Genomic DNA, 12,099 nt, shown 5'->3' with positions numbered 1-12,099 from the left:
TTTTTGACTTCAAAGGGATGCATTATTTGTATTACTTTTGCAAATTGTACATATAAACTCAAGATCTTAGTGTGAACAAAAAAATTAAGATCTGTTTCAGTATGTTGAAACATAGCTTTTATAAACTGTTGGGAAAAAATAAAGTTCCAAAAAGAGAGCAATTAAAAGAATTCAAAATAAAATGTTGTTTTAGTTTGGGTTTAGGGCTTAAAACGCTGTAAAGGGTGTCCCCAGCACAAGGATTTCTGCCTATTCTCAATAGGGTTAGGACATCTGGAGGTCTACCAAGAGCTAAAATTTGTGGTTTCTCTTTCACATAAGATTCCCCTATGCATTATTAAAGGCAAATTTGTCTATATTAGATTTTGTATCAAATTAAACAGTACATAGTAAGAAAAAAATAACATCGACAATGAAATGGGCAAAAAACCAACAACATAGGTATCCGTATGATCCATGTGGATGAAGGAAGATGAATCCAAACATAGATACAAGAGAGGCATCCCCAGACAGGCGATATTCAACAATAATGAGATTATTCCATAAAACCAAGAGAATATACCCAGACAGAGAGAAAAGGAGAGAAGAAAGAGAAAAGGAAAAAAAAGGAAAAAGGGTGGGGGGGGGGGAAAGGGGGAAGGGAGACACCAGATGTAAAGATATTGAAGGAAGAGAGGAAAGCAAAGGAAGAGGGTCAGGAGACAGACACGGCAACAAGTGGAGACAAGGTGACCATCCATCAGTATTCCATCAGAATGATCCCGCCGGTCGCACCCCAATACGGACCGCAGGGCTACACCGAGGAACATGCTAGAATGAAAAAGACTTGGGGGAGTAGGGCACAACTCCATTAAGGCACCACAGGGGAACACAAATCTCGGAGAGACGAAGAGGAGGAGAAATGGAGCCAGACCGACCACAGCAACTTATGTTTATTGTAGGTATCATTGGCAAATGCCAGCATTTCCTCCATACACATGGTATCATTAAGTACAGAGACCCACAGTGGAAGAGGCGGGGGAGTAGTCGACTTCCAAAAGAGAGGTATCAATTGGCAGGCCACGAATAGAAAGAAGCACAGCAAATTTTTCTTCTGCGCAGCCAGCAAGCCCGGTAATATAGACAGGAGAACAATTTCAAGCGAGGGGGCCAAGGACTCATCATAGATCTTGTCAAATATAGCAAAGACCTGTCACCAGAAGGGTTGTATTAGGTCGCAATCCCACCAGATATGGAGCTGTGTACCAACAGCTTTAGTACATCGCCAGCATAGATTAGATGTAGAAGGAAATAGTTTGTGTAGGGAGAGGGGGTCCCTGTACCATCGAGAAAGGAGCTTAAAATTCTTTTCTTGTGAATAACAAGAAATAGACAATTTATGAGTGAAGTGGAACGTTGTGGACCAGTCTGCAGCCGAGATGTCTTTACCTATATCTCGAGCCCACGCCTTGGTGTAGGGAGGGATATCGGAATAAAAAGCATTGTGCAGTACTTTATATAGGGAGGCTAGGACATGTCTAGGCAGATTAGAGAGGGACACAGCTGCTCAAACTCAGCAAGCGGACAATGAATGTTGGAAGAAGACTGTAGGTGTTTGCAAAATGCGGATAAATGTAAAGTGGTCAACCAATCTCCAGATCCGCCCCAAAGGAGCGGAAGACCTGATTGAGGGCAAATAAAGTCTCGAGCTACGAGCCATAAGGTGCGCGTAAAGGGACCGATGACAAAAGAGCCCAACCTCTGAGGAAGAGCAGGGTTGTCAAATAGGGGTGATAAGAGAGAAGGATCAGACAATAAAAGAGCAACAATGCCCCGTTGGTACCACAATTGCAATACATCCACAGTCAACGGGGACAGGCTGAGAAAACACCGGTGGTCTCGACTATGACCCCATGGCAAAGCGCGAAGGTTAACCGGAGACAAATCTTGTTCAATCATACAAGAGGCTTTATGGAAGGGCCTGGGAAACCAGTCAGGCATCTGGGCTAGCAGTGTGGCTCTATAGTATAGTTCAAAGTCTGGTAAACCCATTCCGGCTCCGGATTTCGGGTACGTAAGTACCCTATATTTTAACCGTGAGAAAACTTGGTGGGAAATAAATCTAATTGAAAGGGAACTGTCAGAGATCCAGTTATGACCAGAGATGTGTGGACTGACACAGGGAACAGCAGGCTTCAGAAATGATGAAATAATAATAAAATTTATTAAGAGCTGCACAAATATACAAATGCAGTGCAAAAAACAAACCTTAAACTAATATTAATATGTACAAGTGTAGTCGGGGCTGGAGAGGTGGAGTGGTCAGGCAGGCCGGGTCAGGAACAATCTGGCAGATAAGGTACAACAGGAGCAGGCAGGAGAATGGTCAGGAATAGCCAGGGTCGGTGCAGGCGGAGTTCTAGCAGAGTCAGAGTCAAGCAGATGAGTCAAGCAGGCAGAAGACAGGATACAGGAAACAGGATCAGGACAACAGGGCACATGGGAAAACACCAAGGCACTGGTTTCAGGCCTGGTACTGCTTAAATACACCACCTGCAATCAGCCTCAGGTGATGGCTTGATTGCAGGAGTGAGATCCCGGCTGCTGAAAGCACCCACTGGCAAGCACCGGTACTGCAGCCTACACAGCAGGTGAGCCCCAGCACCACCAGCAGTGAGTCCTTTCTTGACAGGAACATAGGGAAAGGAAGAAACTCTTAGGGTCAATAATTGGTACAGTCTGGTATAGTAACTTCGGTAGGGTATCCATTTTGGGGGTGTTGATGCGGCCGAACCAGGGCAAAGCAGAAGCACCCCAGGACGCTAGATCCTTTTGGATACGAGAAAGCAAGGGTAAGTAATTCAGGGAATACAGAGCAGTAAGGTCAGCAGGAATCCTAATCCCTAAATACTTAATAGCCTTTGGGCGCCATTGAAAAGAAAAAGTGGAGCGTAAGTTCGCCAACACATGGACAGGTAACGATACATTCAAGGCCTTCATTTTAGAGATATTAAGTTTGAAGTTACTGAAGAGACCAAATCTACGGAATTCATAAAAAAGACTGGTGAGTGATATAAGTGGTTGTTGGACGTATACTAAAAAGGTCATCTGCGTATAAAGACAGTTTGTGATGCGCAGAGGGAGTGCGGATGCCCAAAATTGAGTCAGTCATTTGGTCGTATGGCTCTCGCAAGATGTTCCATTACCAAGACAAAAAGAAGAGGTGAGAGTGGGCAACCCTGTCTGGTCCCATTCGAAATGGGGAAGGATGAAGAGACCGTACCATTCACCAGGACAGATGCCGAGGGGCGAGAATAGAGGGACATAATCCGAGTGAGGAACCGTGAGCCCAAACCTATCTGTTCTAAGGTAAGACGTAGAAAATGCCAATCAACGCGATCGAATGCCTTCTCAGCGTCAAATGAAAGGAGGCAAGCCTTTAAGCCATGTTGTTTGATATAAGAGATAAGATGGATAGTTTTAGAAGTATTATCCCTAGCTTCACGACCTGGGACAAAATTAACCTGATCAAAATGGACCGAGGTTGGTAAAAAAGGGGAGAGGCAGTTCGCCAAAACTTAGCAAAAAGCTTAACATCTAGGTTAAGTAGAGAGATTGGGCAGTATGTACCGCAAAGAGATGGGTCTTTATCTGGCTTCGGGATAACCAAAATGTTGTTGGACAAAAAGGATGAAGAAGGCACATTCAAATCGTCGATATTAAAAGCTTGGGCCAAAAGCAGGGCCAGTGGGGCAGCAAAAGTTTTGTAAAAGTGAGGGGTAAACCCATCTGGTCCCAGACACTTGCCAGTTTTCAGGGCCTTGATCGCCCCAAGGACTTCCATAGTCTAGAAGGGCTCTTCCAGATCCAATGCATCCTGAGCATCTAGGACAGGCAGTGCCATCTCCGTAATGTATTGGAACATAACCGTAAGAGAAGAAGTGGGAGGAGCATCAGAATGCACCGATGATAGATTATAGAGTCAAGAATAGTAACGCTCAAACGCAGATGAAATTCCCCGATTATTATAGAGTTTAGTATTGTCAGGTGCCTTGATGTGCTGGATCGGACGACGGGATGGACAGGGACACGTACCAGGTGTTGACCATATTTATTTGCTAGGGAGTAGTGAGTGTTGCAAGATTTGTCTCATGCAACAAGAGAGGAAGAATCTAAAAGTTGGAATAAATCTCTGCGAGCATTAGTTAAGTCCACCGCAATCCTTGGGTCCAACGTGCTTTTAGTCTCACTCCGAAGGGTGTTTGATTTGCCAAACGTCCACTAAGTGTAAGTCGTGCAGGCACGACTTAATAAGGGATAAGACCGATGAAGGGAGAGAACATTTACCCATGCAAGTATCCAGGTCTGGAGAGAGAGCTATGTTGAAGTCCCCTCCAACAATGAAATGTGAACCCCCAAAATCAGACAACTTAGAGAGGACCGTTGCAAGAAATGGAACCTGATCTTGGTTGGGAGCGTATACATTCGCCACCGTGAAAACAACATCTTGGAACTTTAATTTGAGGAAGAGGTAGCGCCCAGCTGGGTCTATTAGTGATTCCAAGACCTCTGGGCCAAAGGTATGATGAAAAGCCCCCCTAGACCTAGCCAGCGGATTAGTACTATGATACCATTGAGTATAATAACGATTGTGGAGGACTGGGAGCGAAAATGAGTCTCCTGAAGGAGCAATATCTGCGAGCCATGTTTATGGAAATGATAGAGCATCTGGCCCCGCTTCTCCGGAGTGTTAAAGCAACTACAATTAATAGAGGAAATTTTAATTGGAGTCATATTCATTTGTAGTGGATCAAATAGGAAAAAAACGCGTCACCGACTGCGCTTCGCCCGACCCCTGAGAAAAGGAGAGAAGAGAAAAAAAAAGAAAACAGCAGAAAAAGAATGAAAAGAAGAAGAAAAAACGAATAGATAAGCTGTCCAAAAAACATACAGTGCGGTACAACACAGGTACACTGAAGACCTAGGTGGGGAACGTCAAAGGCGCATGTATCCGATCCCGACCCAGGCCTCCCACAGGCAAATAATAACTTCAAGGAAGGTCCTCCTCAGATGAGAATGACCCCCTCATAAAACATATTCAATGAACCCTCAAACAGGCATGAAAAAATGAGACTCCTCCCTTGACTGTGTGTCCTGTGGTCTCAGTGCAGAAGAGGGGCTGCGGGACCCCTGTGTGTCCTGTGGTCTCAGTGCAGAAGAGGGGCTGCGGGACCACTGTGTATCCTGTGGTCTCAGGGCAGAAGAGGGCGGCGGGACCCCTGTGTGTCCTGGGGTCTCATTGCAGGATCCCCAGGAGGAGAGAGAGACAGCCCCGAGGGCTTACCTGCCTGTCATCTGGAAGCTCCGTGTCCAGGGGGGATGAGGAGGGGAGAGGTGCCAGCACCATCTTGGAGGCCTCGGCCATGGATCGTACCAGGAACCGGCTTATTGCGCCACTGGACTGACCCCTCATTGCTCCCTGGGGGGTCCGGTGCTGTTTCTTGCCCATGAGGAGGGCTGATGAGGGCCTGTGAGGGAGGAAGAAGCCCGTAAAGGAGGTCCGGGCCAGGAGCTGTGGAGTAGCACTGCCTAGCTCTCCATGCGCCCCCCCTATGCATTATTATGGAGGATCCACTAGTGTCACTGAGAACGATCTTTAAATCATGCTTGTGGCAGGTCTGTGTCAAATCGCTCTATTCGATTCTCCAAGGAACAAATGAAAAATCCACTCCTGACCATGAGAGAAACCTGAAGGCTGCCATAGCTGACCTATACTTCTGAAAATGCCACCTACCTATTTGAATTACTGACCCAAAAGAAGTATGCAGATAATGATTTTAAATGTTTTCTGATGCTCTGAAAATGCGTACTTGTTTTGGACCATTGACTACTATGCCAAATGGCTAGCCAAACAACTAGCATTTTCAAAATGTCCCAATGTTAGTATTTTAAAGTGGTAGTAAACACTACTGGCACACTTATACCTACAGGTAAGCTTACAATAAAGCTTACCTGTAGGTACAAGGAATATCTCCTAAATATGCACCGTTTAGGAGGTATGTTCTGTTTGTGCAGCTGGTGACATCTCCGAGGCATGTTCTCTGAAGGGATGGCATACTCATGCCGTCCCTTCAGAGCTCTGTGCCGCAACTGTGACTCCTGAGTACATTTGTGTGAGTGATGTAATCTGAGCTCGGCCATTGAAACGGCCACAGCCCGTGAACCCTGAAGGAAGATCGGGTGCAGATGGAAGCCCTTTCCGCTGGAGATCTTTGTTCTAAGGTGAGTATTTCATAATGTGCTAGTATGCAATGTATACTAGCACATTATGACATTACCTTGAAGGTGGATTTTTTTTTTCCTGTAATTTTACTACCTCTTTAAATTAGGAAAATAATCCAGTGTAATCCTGGTGGGCAGTTCTTGGCTGTTTTACCACAAAAAAGGGCTTCTTACCTCGCCCGGTTCATTGTATAAGTCTGTTTTCAAGCCCAACTCCTGTCAAAACTCTTTTTAAGTTTGGAAGGAATGGAATGAATTCGATCTTCTGCTAGGTTTTAAATGCTGTCTGTACTTTTTGAGGTGCCTTAGTTTTTCTACCTTTACTGAAGCCCATCACCGGGGCGGAAAAGGAGGGAAAGTTTCCTTCCTTGGGACACAGACTTGGGTCCCATTTACACTATTGCATTGTGGTACTGGTAACATGCAGTAAAATATTCCATGTGCTAGGCATTTACCACAATGCCTGAAACACAATACAGTTGTTTACCAACCCATTAATTTTGAATAACACACTAGAAAAGGCCAAAAAAAAGGTTTTAACTCTTCTGCAGTCTTGTGTAAAACCTTTAAAAAAAACAAAACAAAACTGTTTGGCGTTTAATTTTAAATGTATAGAAAAGTTAAATTATAACTTAATACTCCTCCTTTTAGCAGGCATTTACAAACTGGCAAGAGGAATGAGTATGTCATATTATGGAACTATAAACATCAGATTTATGATCTCTGGCTAAAACAGAGTTAATATCACATTTGATTATGGTTAATTTATCTTTCTTCACAGCCATGAAGCACTATCCCTCATATCTTTGGAATTAGGATATGCAGATTGTGTTTACGAAGCAACCTCTTCCTCTACTAGTCACAGCTCTCGTTTATTTGTGGAGTTCTGAAGTTCTAATACATTTGAAAACATCATTTGCAATGCTTGGCTGCATTTAAGAGATACTTAGACACTGCCACAAAGATTTATTCCCATGTTTAGTCAGCCTAAGAAAATAGACCAACTTTTGCAAGCGTAATATTGACAACCAAATACATAGCCTTTTCTTAAAGTATAGGGTGTTATAATGTTCCGAACATGAATGTATGCAATTCAATTAAGTAATACTTTTAAACCCTTTTTTTTTTTTTTTTTTTTTAATACAGGTGACTTAAGTTACCAAGATTTGAACGTATGTCTGAAAGGCGATGCTAAGCCCTGCCTTCTGTACCAATTAATATGAACATGCTGACTTGAATTTTAAAGGGCATGCATAATGGCCTTGTATATATCTATATAATTCTGTTTACTGGAATCATTAGCTCAAGGTAAATGTTACACATAGCAGAGTGAGTCACTGTAGTAAATCATGCATTACCCTAGGTTCACATATATGCAGCCGTGGGGGACACGTTTTGCACTGGCATGAGAGTCCATTCATTTGAATGGACTCCCGTTCCTCGTGACACGCAGGGAAGAAGTCCCTGCACTTCTTCTGAAAACGCAGCCCGCACGGGAACCTCGGTTCCCAGTACGGTCGCATTTTCCAATGTGGGCGGCATGCCGTTAGAACTAATGGCACCCGCCTGCGGGTCCGCATTCCTCTGTGCAAGTGGTGCAGCTGCATGGATTTTCTTGCGGCTTTGCAGCTGCACCACCCGCTGAGATGTGAACCTAGCCTTATGGGAGGGCTGGGTCTAAAATTTAAACTGGATAAAACCAACAATGAAGCAGGCTGATACCGCTGTATTATCTCTTTAGTTAATACCCATAGTACTCTGGGAATCATTTGCCACATATTTAATTAGTTGTAAAGCAAATATTATATACATACAGTAAAATATAAGAAACGCGTTACTTGCATAGGTGCAATTCAATGTAATTCATTCTGAATAGAGCGCCAACACACCTTGCCAATGGATGTGCAGTGGGATGCACTGCCAGAAATGGTACATTAACCTCTTTGGCATGCTCTGATGTCTTTAGACAGCCCATTCGAAATGACTGGTCTGCCCTAAAGCAACCCACGTGGGTACATGACATAGTGCATGTCTATGTACCGTAACAGTGTGCAAGAGCCCTTAAACCTAAAAGAAAATTCTGTGGTAATAATTTGAGGCTGTCTCAGATCAGTAGTTTATGATATCACTGACTTTTTAATCTACATTTATGTTCTGTTTTAGAAGACTCTGAAGCCAGAAGCAGTCAGGCAATTAACATTTTCAAAAGGTAGTCAGTTATGGTAGCTTCTGTGTTTCCCACACTATAGGTTGCCTTGTAGACATGTGCATTTTGTTTCATTATGATTTGTTTTTGGACAAAAATTTAATTTTCAGAGATTCGGATGTATACAAATCTCCAAATGGACATGGTAATGAATGTCAACGAATCTGAAAAAGTTATAACGAAAGTAACAAATGCATTTGTTTTATTCTGATGATGTCACATGATGCGATAGAAGTTCGGGTCCTTGAGGAAATGAATTCAATTTTTGAATTTGTTTGATAATTCAGATATTAAATGGATCTGAATGACCTTCCATTCATTAACTTGAATTCACATGACGCCAGTCGATATTGTCCAATCAGCTCATGCCATTTCTCTTGGTGGGTTGGACTAGCATGTGAAAATATCAAATCCTTCTGTTTCAAATCTGTATGATGTGATAATATATTGAAATATATAGCAATCTTCAAGGAAAAATTGCAACATTTTTCGAATATACCCAAACCAGCAAATATAGAAAGCAAATGCAGAAGATATGAAGTGAATTCTGTAAATTAATCGGTTCAGTATAATGAATATGAAGAAACAAAATTCTTCAATGAGCGAATACATCCGGAACGAAACAAAGGTTTATGGCGTGCAAATGTCTACTTCCTTGGATAATGAGCCTCATTCATTAACACAACTGCTGCATGTGTCACAGAATTTGCTGCATTTCATATAAACCTTTGTTTTTATAGATTCCCATGTGCTACATATGCACTCATAATTAATTGATACATAAGTAAACACAAATATAATAAAGATTGACGTGTACAATGTATGTCTTACATTTTACATATGCAAACAAATGTAGTTTTAATGTAGACACAGCAGCATTCTCAAGAACCAACCAGACCCTGCACTCCAGAGGACCTGATTTGCTTGCATGAAATCATTAAATAATACCTTCACTACTTTGTACTAAATAAATAAAATCTTGTATAAGCCTGTACACTATTCAGTTGGACAATCATCACCAGGACAACATCCGCACAGGACCTCTGACTAGAATAACTTCAAAAACAAATTCCAATAAATGCAATTCTCTCTACCTTAGGTGGCTGCTCTTCACCTTGCAAGGCACCCCAGAACACATCATCTTTTCCTGGGGTCATAGGACTTATGATCATGTCAGACAGGGAGCTGCTGTAGTGATTGTCTCTACTGGAGCGGAGATTTTCATTCTTTGATTAAGAGAAAAACAAATACAAGCACATGGATGAAAATAATAACCCAGGATCACAGGAGATGGCTCTAAACAAGCAGACCATTCTGAGCCCCTCTCCAGAGAGGTTATGTGTTGTTCATATTAATAACCCTTTATTTCCTGGGAAGCACGTACAATTACTTAGCTTGAAAGCTTCAAATAGCTTGAAAAGACCTACCATGCTTCTACATTCCCAGCTAGGAATTAAATTGTCTTTCACATACTATAGTATAGATATTAACATACAGTATTTGACATAAAACTACTCATTACATATTATTCATTCTATCTGTGATCACTGCAATATTATATAACACTGTACTTTTTAATGAAGGAGCAGTATCTTATCCTATGGCCCCCCTCACGCTTACCCTCGCTGCAACCCCCTTACAATAATAATTTCTGTAAACCCAACTGTCTCCTAAAACTCTAATCCTCATACTATCTCGCTATGAAACTCCCAACAGTCACACATTTCCTGTAACCCCAACTTGCATATTAACCCTCTGTGAAGTAAACCCTTTGTTTGCACACTCCCGGACCAGCATTCTGTGAGGAAAAGACCAACCCTTTCTGTGTTTAAATATAATAACCTTTTGATGCTGGCCGCATGCGTGTATGTGGCCAATCGGCATGTGGGCCTTATATTCAGCCCTGTTAAAACTACTTACCATGCTGAGGACACGTTCCCAGCACAGTAGCCAACGGTGGTCGGTAAGCTCCCGATTCATACTTGCCATTGGGAGCTTTCCAAGCGTGTGACAGCCAATCACAGCAGTCACTTGACCTGAAGGCCTGTCTCCCAGCTTTAAGAACCCTTAAAGAACCTGGGAGGCGGTCGGCTCCAAAGGGTTAATGCTGCAATTACCAGGATCTGTCTAAAGGTTACCATGGAGCCATAGTAACTTTGGCCACAAATGTCTTAAAAATGCACTGATCGAGTTTAGATTTATAATAGAATAGAAAATAGCAATTAATTGAACCATGATTTAAGATTTATCCTCTTAATAAATGTGTTTTTGTTATCCTATATTTTAACTACTCAGCAGATGGGCAAAGATCTGCTAGTTATTGATTACATATAAGCAGCCTTTCCGTTGGTCGTTTCTGGCAAGACAAATCTTGTCCAATGAATATTTTGATATTTATATGGCTCAAAAAAGGCAGTTAGTTTTTATTGTCCAAGTTTGCACAACATATGATTTAGATCCAAAACCAAAAAAGACAATTGTGCACTAAACAAACTAGATTTCAAAAAAATAATAAATGAAAAATCAATCAAAGAGATTGCTGCAATCTTCCACCTCTCTAGGCATCAAATGTGAAAAAATTACAAAAGTGTGCTGTCCCTTTTTTAAATAATGCTCACAATTTAATCCATATAAATAATCAATTCATAAGAATATTTTTCAAATACAGTGCTGAATAAATATAAATATATTTGTTATAAATCAGTTTATAAACCTCTTAAAAAAATTAGGTACATTTCAGAAGTAAGGAAAGGTGTAAATTTATGATCTACCACGCTCTTCAGCTCTTGTGCAAAATTCATACGTGAAAAACACCACCAAGAAAGGTTGCCACAAAACCACTCCACCACATTAGGCTCCTTACCAGACCATTGGATCTCTTATAGAGATTACAAAACACTTTCCTGCTCTGCAACCACATACTGTTCACTCCAGTCCCAGAAATGGCAAAACACTCCTCTCCCCAATAAGCTCAAGGAAGGAATTTAAAATACAAAGGATTCCAAGATTAAAAATAAAAAATATAAAGTAAAATATTACATTTACAAGAAGCATGAGTAAAAACCGCATGTAACACAGCACACTAGCACCATCGGAGTCTCCCCCGATGTGCAGAAAGACGACGTGTGTGTGTGTCCCCATCCAACGCATTTCTCCGTAACAAGCATCGCCTGGAAGAACGTCCAAAACACGTTGGGTGGAGCCACACATATGATGATGTTCTGCACATCGGGGGAGAAACTCCAATAGATCTTGTCTCCTGTGTTACATGCTGCTTGTGCTCATGCTTCTTGGAAGTGTAATTTTATCTTTTTATTAAACTTGCTGCCGAAATACCACACTATGTTGGAATCCTTTTTGTATTTTTAATCCCTTCCTTGGAGTAAGCTCATTCGGGAAATGAGTGCTTTGCTATTTCTGCGACCTGAATGTATGTGGCTGCAGAGCAGCAAGGCGTTTCATGACCACTGTGAGAGGTCCAATGGTCAAGTAAGGAGCCTATTAATTCTGTGGTGGAGTGGCTTTGTGGCACAATCTCTTCCTTGGTGGTGTTATTCACTTATGAAGTTTTCACAATAGTCGGAGTGTGGTGGATCATATATTTACATCTGTTTTGAATTATCCTTCTGAAA

At 42.0% G+C, this 12,099-nt stretch overlaps 1 protein-coding gene across 1 annotated transcript in view; it reads right to left on the bottom strand.

Moving 5' to 3' along the window:
* The window catches only part of NRK (Nik related kinase), a 335,992-nt gene that overhangs the window by 142,391 nt on the left and 181,502 nt on the right, over window positions 1-12,099 (bottom strand). Inside the window, exon 17 of the mRNA XM_089684925.1 lies at window positions 9,562-9,693. Coding sequence (XP_089541051.1) covers window positions 9,562-9,693 — 132 coding nt within the window. The remainder of the gene's footprint in view (window positions 1-9,561; window positions 9,694-12,099) is intronic.

This window comes from Staurois parvus, unplaced genomic scaffold (genome assembly GCF_062004578.1).
Source record: "Staurois parvus isolate SC_StPar_1 unplaced genomic scaffold, SC_StPar_1.0 ptg000361l, whole genome shotgun sequence".
NCBI classification, from domain to species: domain Eukaryota; kingdom Metazoa; phylum Chordata; class Amphibia; order Anura; family Ranidae; genus Staurois; species Staurois parvus.
The sequence above is the reverse complement of the archived record's forward strand: the minus strand, read 5'-3'. Positions and strand labels throughout refer to the sequence as shown.